At 38.2% G+C, this 23,706-nt stretch overlaps 2 protein-coding genes across 5 annotated transcripts in view; one reads left to right on the forward strand and one right to left on the reverse strand.

Annotated features, from left to right (window-relative positions):
* Positions 1-20,278, reverse strand: part of LOC133639728 (oocyte zinc finger protein XlCOF6-like) — a 29,737-nt gene extending 9,459 nt beyond the window's left edge. Inside the window, exons 1-3 of one of the 4 annotated variants that reach the window (XM_062033291.1) lie at positions 19,720-20,269; positions 19,348-19,432; positions 15,547-15,743 (exon numbers count right to left, since the gene is read on the reverse strand). In XM_062033291.1, coding sequence (XP_061889275.1) covers positions 15,547-15,743; positions 19,348-19,379 — 229 coding nt within the window. In that variant the 5' untranslated portion in view covers positions 19,380-19,432; positions 19,720-20,269. Of the gene's footprint in view, positions 1-2,231; positions 2,257-15,546; positions 15,744-19,347 lie in introns of those variants that run through there. The other 3 variants (XM_062033294.1, XM_062033292.1, XM_062033293.1) reach the window with 3 other exon arrangements.
* LOC133639746 (uncharacterized) overlaps positions 1-23,706 on the forward strand; it is a 51,800-nt gene that overhangs the window by 21,187 nt on the left and 6,907 nt on the right. The window lies entirely within an intron of this gene.

Below are 23,706 nucleotides of genomic sequence, written 5' to 3' on the forward strand. Positions count from 1 at the left end.
TAGCAGTCGTTTTTAAAAATGACTTTAAATGCCGTCAGATCCGCCTGCAATCCTCCTTTTCAAGCTTCGAACTATGCATGTTTGAACTGGGTCTTTCTGATGTCGTCCTGTGTGCCGTCGTCTATCGACCCCCCATGTACCAAAAAGACTTTATAAATGACTTTTTTGAATTTCTGGCGGAAAATCCTGCCCAAATATGATCGTGTCCTTATTGTTGGTGATTTTAATATTCACACCTGCTGCCCAGACGAACCTCTATCCAGGAACTTCCTGAATTTCATTGACTCATTTAACTTTGTACAGTCTGTGTCTGGTTCGACACATGAACGTGGGCATACACTAGACCTCGTACTGTCTTATGGTTTTAATGTTGACAATGTCGTTGTTGGTGATGCTGTTTTCTGATCACAGTCCTGTTATGTTTAATTTAAGTTTTGATCCTGATGTAAAACCACTTGCCGTGCGTCATGGGCGTGTTATTAGGTCTGACACGGCAGCCACCTTCTCCCCTTTATTCACTGTGTCCATGCAGAGTATACCACACTCTGAACAATTGATGTGCTCTTTTCTTTCCACATGTTCTGAGATTCTGGATAGTGTAGCGCCCCTCAGAGCTATACGTCCAAAGCCAATACAGGAGCCTTGGCTCAATGAAACCACACGCACAGCTTGGCGTGAGTGGCGAAGGGCGGAGCACAAGTGGAAAGGGGATCACTTGGAAGTTTCTTATCAAATTTTAAAAGAAAACTGTCAGAATTATCAAAGTGTGGTTAAAGCTGAGAAAACAAAATATCTGTCAGACCTAATTTCAAATAGTATTAGCAAGCCACGTGTTCTTTTTAAAACTATTAGTTATGTTCTTAATCCGAATCCAACCACTTTACTGGAGATGACAAGTGAAATTGTGAAAAATGTATCTCCTTTTTTAACGACAAGGTTGCTTCTATTCGGGCAAATCTTTCTCGTTCTCCATTGAGTTTTAATGTGGCCACTCATTGCTCGGCTGTGTTTTGTCAGTTTGAGCCTGTGTTTATGCTTGAGCTTACAGGAATAGTTGACAAACTAATACACTCGTCCTGTCCCACAGACCCAGCCCCCCCTCGCTTTTTTAAAGAAATCTGGGACACTATTGACTTGTCTGTTAGGGACATCATCAACAGCAGCTTGATTTCTGGCTGTGTCCCCTCTTTTTGTAAAAGAGCTGTTGTCGAGCCTTTGATTAAAAAAACAGGTCTTGATCCTACAAGTTTGTCAGATTATCGGCCCATTTCCAAATTACCTTTTGTGTCAAAAATTTTGGAGAAATATGTTTTGGCGGAACTGCAGCATTTTTTAGATGAAAATAGCACTTTAGATCCATTTCAGTCTGGATACAAAGCTTTGCACAGTACTGAATCTGCACTTTTAAAGGTTTGTAATGACTTGCTTTTAATGTCTGATTCTGGCAGCTCTGCCATTTTAGTGCTTTTAGATCTTACAGCTGCCTTTGACACAGTCGACCACACAATTCTTTTAGACCGCCTGAGAGACTGTGTGGGTGTCAGGGGGACTGCATTAGAGTGGTTCAGATCCTACCTGTCAGAGAGGTCTTTCTCAGTCAGGCTGGGGGACGCCACCTCTTCTTCTGCTCCGCTTTACTGTGGTGTCCCCCAGGGATCTATTTTAGGCCCCATCCTGTTTTCACTATACAGTCTCCCTCTTGGAGAGATTTTTAAGAGGCATGGAGTGTTCTATCACTTTTATGCAGATGACTGACAAATTTATATGCCAATTTCAAAAGGCCACGGCCCCCTGACACCCCTTCTCAACTGTCTATGCCACGTCAAGGCTTGGTTAGCCCAGAATTTTTTAATAATGAATGAGGGAAAAACGGAAATTTCAGTTTTTGGTCCGGCCGGCCCTCACTGACTTGGGACCATTGCAAAATGATGTGCGTCCCAAAGTCACCAGTCTTGGCGTCACTATAGACAGCGATTTTAAACTTGACAAACAAGTCAATGGCGTTTTAAAATCGTGTTTTTATCATCTTCGTCTTTTAGTAAAGGTATAACCGTTTTTATCTTTTAACCTTTTTTGAACAAATGGTAAAAATGGTAAATGGTTGTACTTGTATAGCGCTTTTCTACCCCTTTTTTTAAGGAGCCCAAAGCGCTTTGACAGTATTTCCACATTCCCCCTTTCACACACACATTCACACACTGATGGCGGGAGCTGCCATGCAAGGCGCTAACCAGGACCCATCAGGAGCAGGGGTGAAGTGTCTTGCCCAAGGACACAACGGACGTGACTAGGATGGTAGAAGGTGGGGATTGAACCAGTAACCCTCAGATTGCTGGCACGGCCACTCTCCCAACTTCGCCACGCCGTCCCCTGTTAGGGGAGAAGAAGATGCTTTTATTTCAAGTGGCCCGGACTACTGCAATGCACTTCATGCTGGCATTAGCCAAAAAGCTCTCTCCCGGTTGCAGTTAGTCCAGAACGCGGCAGCACGACTTTTAACAGGGGCCAGGAAACGCCAGCATATAACCCCAATTCTTCAGAGTTTGCACTGGCTCCCTGTTCATTTTAGAATTGATTTTAAAACCTTGCTGTTTGTTTTTAAAGCTTTACATGGACTGGCACCTCAGTATATCTCGGACCTCATCCAAATTTACACTCCTACGCGCGCTCTGAGGTCCGAGAGCCAGCCCCAGGTCGTGGTGCCCAAGACCAGACTTAAATCCAGGGGAGACAGGGCCTTCTCTGTGGTCGGCCCTAAGCTCTGGAACACTCTGCCCCTCCATGTTCAAACTGCTCCCACAGTGGAGTGTTTTAAGTCTCATCTTAAGACCTACTTTAAGACCTCTTTGGCTTTTAACACTACGTGAGTTGTGTGGTCCTCTGTTGTCCTCTTGTGTTTTTTTTATCAATTTTGATTTACTGTTTTAATTGGTTTTTCCCTTTAAAATCGTTTTTAATCATATTTATTTTTATATTGTTTTGATATTGGTTCTATATGTATTTATTTTTTGCTTTTATTCAGTCATTGGGGGAGCTAAGGATAATATTTGATTATTGTTTTTAATATTGTTGTGCAGCACTTTGGAAACATTTTTGTTGTTTAAATGTTTTATATAAATAAAGTGGATTGGATTGGATTGACTACTTTGGTTATTGAAAATAAATGTTTACTTTCACTTATTGTTGCATGTAAGTCAGAATCAGGAAGTGAAATTATAACTTTAATTAGATTTGATTACAGTGTAAAATATAATTGGTGAGTGTGTGAGGTTGTGTAAACATGTTGATACAGGTTTACATCTTCTTGGGGACTGGAACACAGATATGTCCTGAAAGGATGCACCCATTTTTAAAACCTTCACTAAGCTGTGCCACCAACATTGTCTCACTTAGCTCATTAAGCAAACTACCAAGGTGAGTGAGTCCTTTTAAACCTTCATAGACCTCGTTGTTACTTCTGACCCGTCTAAGATCTCCACAAGTGGAACTACTGTATGCGGCTTAAGTGATCATTCCAGGATTTTCTGTACCCATAAAAAACATAGAACTGAGGCTGAGGAGTTCCGGTGACGTCACCAAGCTGAATGGCAGCTTAGAGTAACATCTCCCCCGTGAGAAAAGTTATTTCGCCCCGTTAGACCGTAAAAAGCCACATTTTTAGATAATCTTTGAACAAACAAAAGGGGCAAGAATGGGGAAAACCAGAGGAAATCGAGGAAATATTGTTGCAGAGCCTGTAAATGAGGAAAGCTCTGTGTCCGAACAGCTCACCTGTAAAGCTACAAGATGGCGGTGCTAATGCTAACCCTCGCTCAAAGGAGGCGGACGCCAAAGGTTTAGTCCAAGTTCTGGAGGAGATTCGGGACTTCCGAAAAGACATAAAAGAACAGCTGAACGATATTAAATCTGAGCTCACCAACATTAAACAACAAATAACAGACACAGAGGAGCAAATTGAGAAGGTGGAGGACCGGATTCAAAACGTGGAGTATGTGTTGAACAACATGACAAAAGTCATTCATCAGCAAGAAAACAAACTACTCGACTATGAAGGGAGATCCTAACGCCAGAACTTGAGGATATACAATGTTCCCGAAGGAGCCGAGGGACCGTACATGCCAGACTTTGTGGAAAAACTACTGCGGGACATGTTGGAGATCCCCGCAACTACGCAACTCGACATCGAAAGGGCGCACCGCGCGCTGGCGCTGAGACCCGCCAGAGACAGAGAAGACAAGCCGCGGTCAATAATAGTCAAATTCCTCCACTACAGGATGAAAGAAGAGGTCTTGCGCAAAGCATGGGGAAAGAAGATTTTTCTGAATGGGAGCCTAATATACTTTGACCAGGATTACCCCCCAGCAGTCCTGCAAAAGAGGAAAGAATATGCTGAAGCGAAGCGAGTGTTAAAGCAAAGAAATATTCACTTCCAGACTCCGTACCCGGCCAAACTACGAGTGTTCTATGAGGACGGCACGCAGCTGTACCGGACAGCAAAGGAGGCGACAAAAGACATGAAGGACAGAGAACTGCCAATCAGCGTGATTACGCCGAGGGAGAGCCTGCTGGATCAGCTGTCCCGCTCCACCTGAGAGACCATGGGAGGAAGGAGCCGGGAGGGGACAGGTGAGGAGCCAGAGAAAAGCATCAAGGAGAGACTACAAGCCTTCAGAAGACAATCATCGCCTTTTCCGGAGGACCTGTTAATTCTGACTGACTTCTTAAAGTGTTGGTAAGATGAACAGAACCAAAACAGGTGACTTTAAATTCACTCCAAGACATTTGTGTTTATATAATAACCCCAGCTAGATGAGAATATATACAAATGAGGGATGTATCTATGTAATGAACAGAGATTTTTTTTCTCTTTCTACCAAGTGCCATGATGGGGGCCCTCAGCCCATAGTTGGGAGAGGATTTCCCCCACAGCTAGACGTTTTATCTAGCCTAACTCAGGGTCATCTATTAGAGACACCTGCCTTGGAACTACACTTTTCTTTTTTAATTTTCTTTAGTTATTTTGCTTTGTTTTATTTATGTTATTTCAGTTGTTTTCGTTATGGGAGTAGACTTACTAGGTTTTATTTTGAATATTTTATTGGTACACTTACAAGTAAATACATATGGTTAGTGACAAAGTAAAATGTGTATCGTTTAATGTTAATGGGATATTGAACCCAATTAAATGCAATAAAATATTATCGAAGGTGAGGACAGAATAAACCCACATAGTATATTTACAGGAGACCCATTTGACTGACAAGGAGCATGTAAAACTAAAGAGAATGGGCTTCACTCATTTGTTTTTTTCGTCATATAAATTAGGACAGAGGAGAGGAGTTGCAATCCTCATCTCAAAAAAGCGAAATTTTGAAAAAGTACTGGAATTTGGTGATAAGGAGGGTAGATTTATTGTAGTAAAGGGAAAGATAGATGGGAACTGTGGATAATGCATATGTTTAAGAGCTATTTCTTTATTCATAATCATGTTTGAATCAGCTCATATTTTTCCATGTATACTCTGTATACTAGTTTCTCTTTGTCTTCAGATTGCCTGTTTAGACAGGGTCGTAAACCATCAGGAATGTGAACACAACCCCCAAGTCTCTCTTCTTATCAGTGTTGAGAGGAGGGGTGGGGGGAGATGGGGGCTTTCTTTGTGTGAAAAGAGTTGCTTTTTCCTTTGGAATGCCAGATCAACTTGGGCTACGCATTTGGATGTGTTGTTCGAGGCTGGTCTCTATTCTCAAATATTTGACAATAAATTTCAAAATACCTATTCTGTGCTGGGTGGTACCTCTGAGTTCAGTTATATGTCATCTAGGGAACTTGGGACTGACCAGCGTTTTACATCCTACTTGGAGGAACATCTGGTCAAACGCAACAGAACCCAATCACCTTATTGAATGTCTATGCACCCCCTGGGAGTGATATTAATTACTTCCAAAAAATCACCAATATTATGGTAACGGAAACCGAAGGTCTTTTGATTTGTGGTGGGGATTTAAATATATATTTACAGCCAAAATTGGACTCATTTACTATAAAAATACATAACGTTAAACCCCTTAATAAGAAAAAAAACACACTTTTTGAGGAAGTAGGCTTAATTGACATATGGCGAGACTTTTTCCCAGACAGAAGGGATTATACTTATTTCTCTGCTCCGCATTGTCTTTATACAAGAATAGATTATTTCTAACATTTGGAAAGGATAAAGATAGAATGTGTACCTGTGAAATTGGGACGATAGATCTAAGTGACCATGCACCTATATACCTATCTATTGACTTTAATCTGAGGGCAAAAAATAATACATGGAAACTAAACTCAAGTCTGCTGAATGACCTATCATTTAAAACACAAATTACATCTGAAATTAGTCTCTTCTTGGAGTTCAATGACACAGGAGAGGTTGTCGCCTCCCATGTTATGGGACACCCTGAAGGCTGTTATAAGAGGGAAAATTATAGCAATATCTTCATTTAAGAAAAAAAATGAGAATACAAAATCAAATGGCTTAAAAAAAAAAACTAAGAGAATTAGAAAGAAAACAAACTACATTTGGAACAAGATACATTAAGGGAAATAAGAAATACTAGGAATGAAATTAACAGTTTTGCCACACAACAAATTTTTAAAAATCTAATGTTTTTGAAACAGAGACACTATGAAAGTGGCTCTAAGTCTATGAAAATATTGGCATGGAAACTAAAAAAAAAGATAGCGGAAAACACAATTCATAAAATCGGGGATCCAAGAACAAAAGAGATAAAAACTAAACCAAACGAAATTCAGGAAGCCTTTGAACATTTTTATAAAACTTTATACTCCGAGGTCTCTAGTAGGAGCATAACCCAAATTGACAGCTTCCTGAACTCCCTGGTTTTACCTATTTTAGATGAAAAACAAAACCAAACAATATCTGCAGATATAACTGAAAATGAATTAAAAGTTGTAATTAGTAGGCTTAAATTAAGTAAATCGCCAGGATCAGACGGTTACACGGCTGAGTGGTATAAGGAATTTAAAAAATAATTAATACCTGTTTTACTCCCCACATTGAATTGGGTCTTAAAAAAGGCACAAACACCACTTAGTTGGAGGGAGGCAATTATCTCAGCTATACCAAAAGAAGGCAAGAATAGAATTGAATGTGGATCTTACAGGCCAATATCGGTTCTCAATGTAGATTATAAACTATTTACTTCCATTATGGCCAAACAATTAGAAGATTTCTTACCTATATTGATACATAATGATCAAACAGGTTTTATACATCAACGCCAAACACAAGACAATACCTGTATAAGAAAGACACTACATATTATGGATCACATAAAAAGAAAAAACATCGAAGCAATTGTTATAAGTGTGAAAAGGCCTTTGATTCGGTCAATTGGAATTTTCTTTACAGAGTTCTAAATAAATTTGGCTTTCAGGATACAATCATTAAAACTATACAGGCACTATATAACAATCCTACTGCTAGGATTAAAGTCAATGGATACTTATCAAACAGTTTTAACCTAGAAAGGGGCTCTAGACAGGGATGTGCATGGCAGAAGTGTGGACTCGAGTCACATGACTTGGACTCGAGTCATGAATTTGATGACTTTAGACTCGACTTGACAAAATGTAAAGAGACTTGCAACTGGACTTAGACTTTAACATCAATGACTTGTGACTTTACTTGGACTTGAGCCTTTTGACTTGACAAGCCTTGCTACTTTCCCCAAAACCCAAAGATTAAAAAGTTATTCAGGAGCGCTCCGTATCTTCCATTTTGTACGTCTGTGTCTATCAGCGTGTGTGCTGCCTGTCAGCGTGTGTGCTGCCTGTCAGTCCAACAGCCAATCAAATTACATCCACGTTGTTTTCATCCCACAGCATTCATCCAATCAAATTGCAGGACAACCAACGAAGAATTGCTCTCAAACAACGCGCCAGTGAGGAAAAATTACGCCAAAGATAGTTTCGTTCTGGTATTAAAACTACGACTTGGTCAACAAAAAACTAATCTTCCAACTTCGTTCGACATTTGAAGTTGCACTAACGTTTATTTTCTAAGTAACGTAACTTTTATTTGCTGTGCAGTTAAATCAGTGAGGCTGTAAACTCACTGCTAACGCTATAAGCATTGACATCTTATAAGGGTACGCAGCATCGAGCGCTAATGCCTACTGGCGCTGACGAGATGTGGGGCCGCCATCTTGGAGTGGTGATCCGCTCCACTCAGTGAAATTCATTTGGCAGGAACAATGAACTGTCAGCACATTTAATTCATTTTACCTCACTGAATACCACTGATTTTACACGCTTTTTTGTCATATGTGTAGCTATGATAAAGGACACATGTTTTGGCGTGTTTTATTATTCATAGTTTGCTTAACAGTGATAGAATATTCTTATATGCTATAAGTGACCAGACGTCCGAGATCAAAACTGGGAATATAATCCCAGAGAAGGGGGAAAAAACGGTCAGCTATTTTTAAATTCAAGAAACAATATGATGAGGTTATATATACATGTTACATAAACAATGTATGAATACATTAGATATCTATATATCTTATAGACTGTATCTCTGTTGCAGCAGCAGCAGTCAGTTTATTTTGTCTTGACACTTTGTATTGATATTTTGTATTACATTCTTCCCTTAAATGATCATGTTTACACTGATTGTTTTATATGTATTTTTTATGTATGTCTCTTTGGATAAAAGCGTCTGCCAAATACTTAAAAATAAACATATATAAACACCTGAAAGTTTTTATATCAGCTAAAACCACCAATCTGTTTCACTGGATTCAGAATAAAACCAAATTCTGTCTTACCCAACAATGTTAGTATTTGAATATTGTTACTTGAAGACTTATTCCTGGTTACAATTATACTGTTAAGAAAGTATTGTCTTATATTTTGCCTAAAATGAGAATGCATCATAATCAAAGGCGGCTGGTGAATTTTGTTTTAGGTGGGGCTGAAAGTTTGTAAACAAAACCCCTGTAGGGGCGTCATCCTCCCCCAGAAGATTTCTTTGTGATTTTCACATACAAATATTGAAGATCTTTGCTCCTTCTCAACTCTGTGCTAATATTATTCTCACAAAATACAACCAATAGTACGTTAATGTTCGGCATGTACGTTAATGTTCGGCATGTACAGCATCTTTGTTTTTTACCTGTCAACTGTCAGTTTAGGCTGCTCGCCGGCTCCTCATCACCACTTCAAGATGGCGGCAAAATTGCTCGCGTCACAGCAGCCAATGCTGCGTCTACTTATAACATGTCTATGGTTATAACGTCATTGCAAACACGGCAATCTGTTGCGTCCACTGCAGTTCGCTACCTTATTCATACTTTTTGTCAAATTATTATTTTTAAGCAGGGTTGCATGAGGTACCTATACATAACGTTACGTTAGTCAATGTATCACACACAGTAACGTAACGTTAGACGGCGGTCAGCAGCACCGCGTATTTTAGCCACCTACAAAAAGACAAACAGTCAAATAAAGGTCAGTTAAAATGTATACTATGTTAAAAATATGTGTACATATTGCATAGGGCCCTGACATCTAAAAAGTACAACTCTGTTCATTGTTATGTTCATGTATTTGTTATGTTTTCCATGTGTACGCACACATCAACACACATACAGTATGAGATGAGATCAATGAGATGAGGTAAGAACAGGATAGAAACTGCTGTGGAACTAGTTACAATGCAATATGCCATGGAAATACAATGTTAACTCTTTTGTGCAAATAAGTACAGTTGCACTTGTTTTTTCAAATGTGTTTATTCTGTAAAGGAATGAGTTAAATGTTTAAAATGACTGTTTAATAGTGCTATTATGACGTGCAATGTCAGCACTATTTTTATTCCTGCAATTTCAAATGCACTTGTTGTAATAAATAAATAGAGCGTTTTAAAATCATATACAATCTGTGTAAATATATTAGTCTGTGGTTAAAAGGATTTGAAAGGACTCGAAACTCAAAATGCAGGACTTGGGACTTGACTTTGGACTTGACTCTGGACTTGCCTGTCTTGACTCGGGACTTGAGGGCAAAGACTCGAGACTTACTTGTGACTTGCAAAACAATGACTTGGTCCCACCTCTGGTGCATGGTCACCATTACTCTTTGCATTATATCTGGAGCCATTAGCTCAGTCTATCAGACAAAATGAAGATATTAAGGAAATCATGATTAAAGGAAGAGAGTATAAATTGGCCTGCTATGCGGATGACATTTCGGTCTACCTCGGACACCAAACATACTCGCTCCCTAAATTAATGCAATCATTTGAACTGTATGGTCAACTATCAGGATATAAAATCAATATCGGTAAAACCCATCCACTCTCATATAATTATAACCCACCAGGGGAAATCAGAAGTAGTTACCCTCTGATATGGCAAACAGAGTCTTTTAAATACCTGGGCATTAATTTGTCAAAAGATCTAACAAAATTATCAGAATACAATTATCTACCCATACATAAAAAAATAAAAGATGACATAGCAAGATGGAACTTAATTCCTTTTTTAGCCTTAGTTCTAGAATTGATTCCATTAAAATGAATGTACTGCCAAGACTGCTGTACCTATTTCAAACCCTGCCAATAGAGATTAACCAAAACCAATTCAATGAACTGGACAAAATGCTATCAAGGTATATATGGCAAAGTAAAAGGCCAAGAGTTCGTCTCAAAACTTTACAATTGGTCAAACAAAAGGGAGGATGGGGTTTACCTTGCCTCCGATATTATTATTTTGCAGCCCAGATGAGAGCAGAGATATGCTGGTGCAACCCATCATACATTGCTCAAAGGAAAATGATTGAAGAAGAAATGCCCTCCATCCCCATACAAGCAACCCTGGTGGATAGGAATTTACAAACCCAGATAAATAACACTGATAACCCATGGGTGAAATGGACCCAAAGTGTGGAAAATGATCATAAAGGAATACAAACTCGAGAGTGATATTGCAGTTCTTAAATGGTGTGCCTATGATACAGAGTTTACACCTAATAAATTAGACTCAAGATTTAAGGACTGGATATCTAGGGGTATAAAATCTTTATGTAGTGTAATGAAAGATAAAAAATGCTTAGTTTTGAAATTATTAAAAGAACATATATATTAGAAAACCAAGACTTCTAGCGATATTTGCAGTTGCGACATTTTGTTAATATGAAGGTGAAAAGTGTCACAAAGACGAGTATATGTTTGATTGAACTGTTTACAAAAGCCTACAATTCAGAAATTATTGATAGAATTGTTTCATGCTTGTATAAGGGTCTGTTGAATATGAAATCCTATTCAACTTCATATATTAAAAGAAAATGGGAGAAGGAAGGAGGGATAACTATATCTGAGGAAGAATGGACAATAATATGGAAATATCAATGGACTTGTACCAGCTGTTTCCAGTTTGGCTGGAAAAGTTTGATCAGATTTTTTATTACACCTTCTCAGAAGTGTCACTATGATAACAACTCCCCTGCCTGCAGGAGAAATGGTGGGAATGTAAATGCAAACCACTAGCATGTTTTCTGGGACTGCTCCATCATAAAGGACTATTGGAAAGAGATAAACCAAGCTCTACAGGATATTTTCAAACGTGACATACCCCTTGAAAGTAGGGATGATACTCGAAACCGGTTTTCCCGGTTGTTTGATAAGAAAAGAACCGAGTCCTCGGACTCTAATCCCTTTTTGAGAACCGGTACCCGTTATCGAGACCACTATAGTAAAGAAAAAGAGTTGGTTCTTTATTCGAATCGCTGGGAACGAATCCCGTCCCCACCAGAAATGCCCCTTGAGACATCACAAGAAATTACGTCACGTAGCTCAGTCATTAGCCGCAGATAGGGAAAGCAGAAAGCGCTCCAAGGTGTAATAAAGTTCAAAACAAAAGGTATAATCCAATGAATCACTTTACTGAGAGATATTAGCAGGGTACAAACACATGACCAACACTTTTACCACCAACCGGAAACATAGCAACCAGGCTAGCAGCGCACCTCCTTTACGGCAGCTGTCGCAACGTTCTTACAGCAACCGCAGCACATACATATATATGACATCTCCCTTTTTTAACTTTTGTTTTTCTTTCCTTGTAAACGTTACAAAATCACACTGTATATGTCTTGTCTGTCTAATTATAAATATAGCAGACAAGGCGTGTTGGCTGAGTTCTTGACGTTTACTTTCACAGCGTGCTCATAACCTCATTCTTAGCTGCCGGGTGACGACACTTTTCGGGGCTACTGCACATGCTCGTCACTCCCGTTGCATGCTGGGTAGTGTAGTTGTTATATTCCCTAGCTCATAACATAACATCACATCTATCTATCTATCTACCCTATAAAGAAATAATGTTAACTCAATAAAGTGTATTTCTTTTTTTAGCTTTAACTTTTCATTGTTTAGCATTGTAACCACATTTGCAAACAACTTTTCTCCTCATAGAATTTTCTTTCAATAAAGAAATAAAGTTCAAAAATGTCAAAGCATCATAACAAACAGTTATGTCAAATAGCAGCAGAAGTGCACTTTTTGGAGAGCTGTATTATTTTCAGTTTTGTGCCCATGGGACTGATTTTATTTATACACCTATAGTGATCACAGAGACAGGTTGTTTTTGTGTTGCTGTATATATTTGTTTTTCTGAAAAATCCCACTTAATATACTTTGGGTAACAACAGTCAATATTTATTTATTTTATTTTTTTAGGGGGGTAACAGTCAATATTTATTTATTTAATAGATTTTATTTTTTTCCAGTATCGGTATCGGATCGGAAGTGCAAAAACAACATCGGTATCGGATCGGAAGTGCAAAAACCTGGATCGGGACATCCCTAATGTAGACACATAGAATCATCATACTGCTGTGATTATATGCATCAAGTGTTCATTCAAGGCTAAGGCAAAATATCCACATATATATGGTGTATCGTGACATGGCTTAAACATATCCACATATATATGGTGTATCGTGACATGGACTAAACATATCCACATATATATGGTGTATCGTGACATGGCCTAAACATATCCACAAATATATGGTGTATCGTGACATGGACTAAACATATCCACATATATATGGTGTATCGTGACATTGCCTAAACATATCCAAATATATATGGTGTATCGTGACATGGCCTAAACATATCCACATATATATGGTGTATCGTGACATGGACTAAACATATCCAAATATATATGGTATATCGTGACATGGCCTAAACATATCCACATATATATGGTGTATCGTGACATGGCCTAAACATATCCACTTATATATGGTGTATCGTGACATGGACTAAACATATCCACATATATATGGTGTAATGTGACATGGCCTAAACATATCCACATATATATGGTGTATCGTGACATGGCCTAAACATATCCACATATATATGGTGTATCGTGACATGGCCTAAACATATCCACTTATATATGGTGTATCGTGACATGGCCTAAACATATCCACATATATATGGTGTATCGTGACATGGCCTAAACATATCCACTTATATATGGTGCATCGTGACATGGCCTAAACATATCCACATATATATGGTGTATCGTGACATGGCTTAAACATATCCACATATATATGGTGTATCGTGACATGGACTAAACATATCCACATATATATGGTGTATTGTGACATGGCCTAAACATATCCACAAATATATGGTGTATCGTGACATGGACTAAACATATCCACAAATATATGGTGTATCGTGACATGGCCTAAACATATCCACACATATATGGTGTATCGTGACATGGACTAAACATATCCACATATATATGGTGTATCGTGACATGGACTAAACATATCCAAATATATATGGTGTATCGTGACATGGCCTAAACATATCCACATATATATGGTGTATCGTGACATGGACTAAACATATCCAAATATAAATTGTTGCGTTTGACCAGATGTTCCTCCAAGTGGGATGTAAAACGCTGGTCAGTCCCAAGTTCCTTAGATGACATATAAACTGAACTCAAAGGTACCACCAAGCACAGAATAGGTATTTTGTAATTTATTGTCAAATATTTGAGAATAGAGACCAGCCTCGAACAACACATACAAATGCGTAGCCCAAGTTGATCTGAAAACATCCCGGAATGCACTCTCCTCTTCAATATCTCCCCCCGCCCTCACTTCTCTAACTTCAAACACATTCTCCTTGTCTCTTATCTTGAGTCTGGCCAGGGAAGCAGAACAGGGAGTATTCCTCCTTCTTGTGTTATCTCTACTCTCTGCATTCCACTGCTAGAAGGCCAACACCTTACTATGAGACCCAAAAGAAGGAAGAATACTAGCTATTGTTTATATGACTATAGGAGTTTAGAAAGAAGTAACACTTAAATATGGATATGCTTCCAACAATATGGTGTATCGTGACATGGCCTAAACATATCCACATATATATGGTGTATCGTGACATGGCTTAAACATATCCACTTATATATGGTGTATCGTGACATGGACTAAACATATCCACATATATATGGTGTATCGTGACATGGCCTAAACATATCCACATATATATGGTGTATCGTGACATGGACTAAACATATCCACATATATATGGTGTATCGTGACATGGCCTAAACATATCCACATATATATGGTGCATCGTGACATGGACTAAACATATCCACATATATATGGTGTATCGTGACATGGACGAAACATATCCACATATATATGGTGTATCGTGACATGGCCTAAACATATCCACATATATATGGTGTATCGTGTCATGGCCTAAACATATCCACAAATATATGGTGTATCGTGACATGGACGAAACATATCCACATATATATGGTGTATCGTGACATGGACGAAACATATCCACATATATATGGTGTATCGTGACATGGCCTAAACATATCCACATATATATGGTGTATCGTGACATGGCCTAAACATATCCACATATATATGGTGTATCGTGACATGGCCTAAACATATCCACATATATATGGTGTATCGTGTCATGGCCTAAACATATCCACAAATATATGGTGTATCGTGACATGGACTAAACATATCCACATATATATGGTGTATCGTGTCATGGCCTAAACATATCCACAAATATATGGTGTATCGTGACATGGACTAAACATATCCACATATATATGGTGTATCGTGACATGGACTAAACATATCCACATATATATGGTGTATCATGACATGGCCTAAACATATCCACATATTAATAAAAGGCCATATCGTCCAGCCCTAGTTAGAATGTGATTTTTTGTTTATATATATATCCACCGTCATGTCTTTTATAATGATTGTGAACGATAGAACAATTCCCCCCAAAAAAGTGCAGTTCCCCTCTAAATTCCAATGATTAGATTTAAGACTTGAAGTGTATGAGCATGAAGTGATGAAGCCTACTTGGATGAGTCTTCTAAGACAAAGTGAACAGTCCAGTTGTGATGGATTGAATGCCCTGAGAATAAAATGATATGTGCTTACTTGGACTGTGATGAAGCTGTGAGGACTCAGGTGCTTTGTCTTCATGCTCTTCAGTCTTCACAGAGACAACAGTCAGTGGAAACTTGCTGACATCATCCTCCTCCTGCCATACAACACACTCTTCCTCCTCTTCCTCTTTAATGTGGGTGGGCTGTGGATCCTCCTCTTCCTCTTTAATGTGGGGGGCTGCTGGACGTCTGTTGGGTAAATAAGTAAATGATAAGAGATAAAGAGTGAATATAAATAGTTTTGGACTGACACTGTTAACACAATGAGATTGTGTTCTTTTGTGTGTTGTGTTAAAAGTGTGTAGCAAAACAACCAATAAAAACACAGGAAATACCACCTTTTGTCCTCAAATTAATTAAAAAGTGGTACAGTGAGTACAAAAACAGACTTGGACATGTGATGGGGGTCAATTTGAAAAGTTTTATAAGTACGAGGCAGCATTGATTGAGGCATTCTTAACTTTACACTCACTGATGTAAAGTGTGTAAATATTGAGATTGTCATTACCATAACTTAAATATCATGGAAATAAAAAAATATATAATTCCAAAATCACTTAAAAAAACATTCATGGTATGTTTCTGTCATCATGCAGAATACTTTTGGGTGGTCATTTTGTTGGCTGGGCCAAAAGGAACTTTTACCAAAAACATGTTTTACTATGTGGTGTTTTATTGAGTATCTCCATCAACAATTCCTCTTTAGGAATTGGAGACCATCTACGACACGCTGACAGAAAGCCAGTCACTTTTATGCTCTTTTAATAATTCAAGTGTTGACTACTTTGGTTATTGAAAATAAATGTTTACTTTCACTTATTGTTGCATGTAAGTCACAATCAGGAAGTGAAATTATAACTTTAATTGGATTTGATTACAGTGTAAAATGTATTTGGTGAGTGTGTGAGTTTTGTGTAAACATGTTGATACAGGTTTACATCTTCTTGGGGACTGGAACACAGATATGTCCTGAAAGGATGCACCCATTTTTAAAACCTTCACCAAGCTGTGCCAACAACATTGTCTCACTTAGCTCATTAAGCAAACTACCAGGGTGAGTGAGTCCTTTTAAAGGCCTACTGAAATGTGATTTTCTTATTTAAACGGGGATAGCAGGTCCATTCTATGTGTCATACTTGATCATTTCGCGATATTGCCATATTTTTGCTGAAAGGATTTAGTAGAGAACATCGACGATAAAGTTTGCAACTTTTGGTCGCTGATAAAAAAGCCTTGCCTGTACCGGAAGTAGCAGACGATATGAGCGTGACGTCACAGGTTGTGGAGCTCCTCACATCTGCACATTGTTTACAATCATGGCCACCAGCAGCGAGAGCGATTCGGACCGAGAAAGCGACGATTACCCCATTAATTTGAGCGAAGATGAAAGATTCGTGGATGAGGAAAGTGAGAGTGAAGGATTAGAGGGCAGTGTGAGCGATTCAGATAGGGAAGATGCTGTGAGAGGCGGGTGGGACCTAATATTCAGCTGGAAATGACTAAAACAGTAAATAAACACAAGACATATATATACTCTATTAGCCACAACACAACCAGGCTTATATTTAATATGCCACAAATTAATCCCGCATAACAAACACCTCCCCCCTCCCGTCCATATAACCCGCCAATACAAATCAAACACCCGCACAACACACATCCCACAGCCCAAAGCACCGTTCACCTCCTCAAAGTTGATACAGCACATATATTTCCCCAAAGTTACGTACGTGACATGCACATAGCGCCGTGCACGTACGGGCAAGCGATCAAATGTTTGGAAGCCGCAGCTGCGTATTGCGTTACACATATGAATTAAACAAAATGCTTATGGCAACATTCTGGTTGCGTACTCACGGTACAGCGTCTGCGTACCCAACTCAAAGTCCTCCTGGTAAGAGTCTCTGTTGTCCCAGTTCTCCACAGGCCAATGGTAAAGCTTGACTGTCATCTTCCGGGAATGTAAACAATGAAACACCGGCTACGTGTTTGTGTTGCTGCAGCGGGCCGAAATACACCGCTTCCCACCTACAGCTTTCATCTTTGCTGTCTCCATTGTTCATTGAACAAATTGCAAAAGATTCACCAACAAAGATGTCCAGAATACTGTGGAATTTTGTGATGAAAACAGACGACTTAATAGCTGGCCACAATGCTGTCCCAAAATATCCTCTACAATCCGTGAGGTCACGCGCAGAGGTCATCATACGGAGATGTTTTCAGCAGGATATTTCGCGCAAAATTTAAAATTGCACTTTAGTAATCTAACCCGGCCGTATTGGCATGTGTTGCAATGTTAAGATTTCATCATTGATATATAAACTATCAGACTGCGTGGTCGGCAGTAGGCCTTTAAACCTTCATAGACCTCGTTGTTACTTCTGACCAGTCCAAGATCACCACAAGTGGAACTACTGTATGCGGCTTAAGTGATCATTCCATCATTTTCTATACCTGTAAAAAAAATAAAACCAAAGCTGACGGCCACAAAACAAGCAAAGCTACAATCCTTAAGACCTAGACTAGCAAGGCTTTCAATGACAAACTGGCAAATTAAGACTCGCCTGGTACTTGCAAGTACACAGGTCTTTGGGTCAATTCCTAACCTCAGAAAAGTAGATAAGTTCACAGTCAAAGTGGGTGACAATATTATAATATTGGTGTATATATAGCTCAGTCACAGCTCTTTTTATACCAAATATGTGTTATATGTGTTTTATGTCGTACGTTTGCACCAAGAAAAATTCCTAGTTTGTGAACCCGTTCTCAAACAATGGCAATAAAACTATTCTGATTCTGATAACAAACAAAAATGAGATGACCTATCTTGGCTGCATCGTAGAGACTAATCTCTCCAGTGAAAAAATTACTACTAAGGTAGTCAAAGAATCAGCCGACAAATTCTGTTCTTACATAGTAGGATCGCCCCGCTGGTGGGTAGAAATACACTTAAGACTCTAACACGAGCACTCATTTAACCCCACTTTGACTACAGAGTTCATGTTTGCTACCATGACGCCTTAACAGCCCTGAAAAACAAACTCGACATACCCAAAACAAAGTCCATCTCGGGCTCACATTTCCGCCAACCATTTCCTTAATGCTCTTAGTCGCCGACAGAGTACAGCTCCTTGCAGTTGGTCTGGTGTACAAGATACACCATACCACTAAAATACCCATGTGCCTGTCTAGATACTTCAGAAATGTAAAAAATGTTCACCATTATAACACCAGAAGTAGATGTACAAATCAAATTCAACCCAGATTTCACTCCAAAAAAGTTTCTAATTAGTTTGCCTGCTATACCACCAACATGTGGATCTTCCTATCAATAGCCACAAAGGAGTGTAAGTCCCTTACTTCTTTCAAAGTGGCTTTGAAAAGACGACACAGGTTGTCGCTACCCGTATGGGAATAGACAAAGCCTTTTTGCTTTAATTTTATTTTAATTTACTTTCTAGCAGTATTTTTGTCTACTTTCTACATAGTACTGTGTTCTGTGTGAGTTAAAAAAAAAAATTCAACTGAAACCATCTCAGGCTTTGTTGTAGCAGTGAATGTGTACCGTGATGAAAGTGTAGCCTTCCTATGCAAACTTCTCATAACTCCTCCAATCAATCAATCACACATTGTTACAAACTGAGAGGAACATCAACCTCAAACTGTCTCCTTTTCATGAAGAATGTAAATGAAAGCATTGCATCATCCCCACAAGACAACGCATCTATTGAAGAAAAGTGTTAATAATCAAATATAAAGTTAGTAAAGATGTGAGAGTAAGAAGTCAACAAACCTGACTTGATGTTTCTTGAAAATAGCGTCCATAGTTGATGTTGTCGCTCCTTCTCCTCTTTTGTTGGACAAAGTTCCTCCTCATACTTTCACACAATCACAACAATTTACACTCACATGTTCACACAATCACAACACTTTACACTCACATGTTCACACAATCACAACAATTTACACTCACATGTTCACACAATCACAACACTTTACACTCACATGTTCACACAATCACAACACTTTACACTCACATGTTCACACAATCACAACACTTTACACTCACATGTTCACACAATCACAACACTTTACACTCACATGTTCACACAATCACAACACTTTACACTCACATGTTCACACAATCACAACACTTTACACTCACATTTGATGTCTACTTAGCGATGTGTTGATAACGTCCGCGTCTCTTTGTTAGCAGCTAACAAGCTAAGCTAAGTAGCAAGCTAAGACTTGATAAAGTGCGCTCCGACTAATGTATCCGGATACAAACAATGTTTCATCTACTACACGACATATATGCGTACATGTATGCACTAAATACAAATAGAGAAACAATAATGGCCAGTGGCCACGTTTAGGCCTTCTTTGTCAAACGCCATTTTGCTTTTTACTCCTTCGTCTTCTTTGGATTTCCAGCAGACTAGTAGAGCATCTTAGGCCTCCACGGCTTCTTAACGTCCTGTCCTATGGTCCATACTACATTCTACAGTACAGGAGGTCTTCGTCCTGTCCTATGGTCCATACTACATTCTACAGTAGAGGAGGTCGCGCTATCAACCTTTTAATGGACCACTTCCAACTTGGCTTCGTCGTTCTTTTTGTTGTTGTTTAATGGCGGTTAGGGAATGAGGAGGGCACTAGGACCATGTGGAGGGCACTAGGACCGCTCTTTGTGGCCGCAGGAAGAGAAGCAGGAAGTTTCCCTGGAGAAAGAAATAGGTGAGTAACTAAGCTTTTTATTGTATTTTTATTTTGGATTTTATTTATTTATATATATATATATATATATATATATATATATATATATATATATATATATATATATATATATATATATATATATATATATATATATATATATATATATATATATATATATATATATATATATATATATATATATATATTTATTTATTTTTTAATTTAAATGTATTCATTTACTTTTTCCCCAATGGCTGTGCTTCGAACATACTCCTAATACGTTTTTCCTATTGTTCTTCTTTTCTTTCTCATCAATCAGAAGTGTCGCCAGGATGTCCCCTAGCTGGCCCTAACACTCCATGAAGGACATTTACGGGCATTGACTTCCATCTTATATGGACATTCACATGGACATTGTTAACATCCATATTATCAACCTTTCTGTTTGGTCCTTGTGTGCCAGCTCTTTAATGGCAAATGTTTTTGAAGAAACTGCACATTTTCTGTTTTACACATTTTACATTGATCAGGTCCGCCCGATTGTAGCTGAGATAGGCTCCAGCGCCCCCGCGACCCCAAAGGGAATAAGCGGTAGAAAATGGATGGATGGATGATTTATTTTATTTAAGTATGACGTTTCGAGCAAGCGCTCTTTTTCCCACTGCTGTGGCGGTGTGTGCGGATCTTTCTTTCTTTCTTGTTCTTGTAAGTGTTCCTTTTTTGATCCAGCACCCATCCCAATTGGGATTTTTGATTTTTTTCCCCCTCTGTTTTGCACATTTTGAAAAAACAAATGTATGGTTGAAGAATACAATTTTGTTGTGATTATGGTATGAATAGGACTTACAGTAAGTGCAACAGTGGTCTAGTGGAGGTGTAAAGTTCATTTTTCTGAGCATTTTGGCATTTTTAAAGCATTTTCCAAGCATTTTTTCAGGCCCGGACTGCTAGGGGACACCCAAATTTTGTAAGTGACACCAAAAATGTTCCGACCGCCCACGATATGTCCCTTATTTCAAAGTCTGGGTGTTGGCAACCCTAATGGTTTGAAATAGGCATTTGGTCGCTGATGCACTTACTGAGTGATAAAAGTATTATAATATTTTAAGATTTCATTAAGTACGACCTGCAAATAGACAAAAATATTTTTAAAAATATTTAAAGGCTTTTGTTCAAAATATTCTAAATACAGCATATCATCTTTTTCAGAACTCTTTTCTAACCTTTCTGGGCTTTTGGTGGATGGACACAATATTACAGATTTGAAACTCTGACATTAGACATCCATCCATTTTCTACTGCTTGTCCCTTTTTAGACACAATTATTATACTATTTCTTATTTGCTGTATTTTCTCTGGAACAAAACAAACAAACAAAAAATACTCATAACTTGAAAGAATCCATTCTTCCAAAGGCAAAGGCGTTCATAAAAAATAAAAAAAATTACCACTTAAAATAATCTCAGGATGTTGTTTTACAATTGATGACAACACTTGTTCTTTCTGTGATAAGAAATAAAATAGTTTATTTTATGAATGTATGCAAAGTAAATCTCTGTGGGATGATGTACAACATTCGCTTTTGCCTGACACTCCACACTTGTTTTCTGAAATGTATTTTGTTTTGGGGATGTTAAAAAAGAAAAAAAAAAAACATACAAAATGTTTAAAACACAATAATGAACATTTTTGTTTTATCCATAAATGTAAGTTTGTAAAAACAAAACCATCCTTCCACAAACAAATCAGCCATTGTCTCTCACTTTTATATTGCATAAAGGTCTGGGGACATACACTACCGTTCAAAAGTTTGGGGTCACATTGAAATGTCCTTATTTTTGAAGGAAAAGCACTGTACTTTTCAATGAAGATAACTTTAAACTAGTCTTAACTTTAAAGAAATACACTCTATACATGGCTAATGTGGTAAATGACTATTCTAGCTGCAAATGTCTGGTTTTTGGTGCAATATCTACATAGGTGTATAGAGGCCCATTTCCAGCAACTATCACTCCAGTGTTCTAATGGTACAATGTGTTTGCTCATTGGCTCAGAAGGCTAATTGATGATTAGAAAACCCTTGTGCAATCATGTTCACACATCTGAAAACAGTTTAGCTCGTTACAGAAGCTACAAAACTGACCTTCCTTTGAGCAGATTGAGTTTCTGGAGCATCACATTTGTGGGGTCAATTAAACGCTCAAAATGGCCAGAAAAAGAGAACTTTCATTTGAAACTCGACAGTCTATTCTTGTTCTTAGAAATGAAGGCTATTCCACAAACTTTTGAACGGTAGTGTACATATAAAACAATCACAACACAATCATCATATTACAAAAGAGAGTAATAAAGATAATTAATCAAATGGATTATAGAGACCCAACAAATAATTTATAAAGTCACACATTTTAAAATTGTATAAAAGACAACTGCTCAAATGATGTATAAAGTAAATAATAATATGCTTCCTGAAGTGGTCCAGAAGATGTTTCAGATGTGAACCAGTACATATGTATATCATATAAAGGTGCTAATCTATGGGATCATTAACAATTAGAAATACAAATATGCCACACTTCAATATTTCTAACACCTATAAAGAAAACACTATTATGAACAGTGTTGGGACTAACGCGTTACAAAGTAATGCGTTACTGTAACGCCGTTAGTTTCGGCGGTAACTAGTAATCTAACGCGTTATTTTTTATATTCAGTAACTCAGTTACCGTTACTACATGATGCGTTACTGCGTTATTTTACGTTATTTTTTATGTAGTATCGGCTAGAAACAGAAGATCTGAGTGTGTTTTATTGGAGCGCTGCGGTGTCGTCCTTCTGAATGTTCTTGTGTCACAAGGAAGAGACGCGCTGTGTGTGTGGGTGTGTGTGTGTGTGTGTGTGTGTGTGTGTGTGTGTGTGTGTGTGTGTGTGGTCTAAAGGGAACACAGTGTGTGTGGTCTAAAGGGAACACATACAAAGAAGATACATTTAGGCAATATAACATAAGAGGATATGTATAATGTTATATAATATACCCTACAATGTGTTATAAAACAAATATACAAACAAATGTACATGGACTATTAAATACTTTTTATCAGTCATATTGTGAGAGTTTGTATTGTGTGTTTAGCTTCTACGCTTTTCTACTGCATTTGCAACTTACACATGTTTAAAGTCTTCCTTAAAAAAGGGAAGCAGGCACACATACAGCAGAATGTGTGGCATTTTCTACAGACAGAAATAAAAGAATAAGACCAGGACATACTTTCACACATTCATCAGTCAGTCACTCTGTTACTGCAGTTATCATGCCATATAAACACTATGATTGCTGTGTGTATTTACTTGTGATGAACAGGACTTTCAACGTGTCTTGGAACAATTGGAGCCACGCCAACGGCAGGTGGTGGAGGCCAAAATAAATGCT

This window comes from Entelurus aequoreus, linkage group LG22 (assembly GCF_033978785.1).
Source record: "Entelurus aequoreus isolate RoL-2023_Sb linkage group LG22, RoL_Eaeq_v1.1, whole genome shotgun sequence".
In the NCBI taxonomy this organism is placed as follows: domain Eukaryota; kingdom Metazoa; phylum Chordata; class Actinopteri; order Syngnathiformes; family Syngnathidae; genus Entelurus; species Entelurus aequoreus.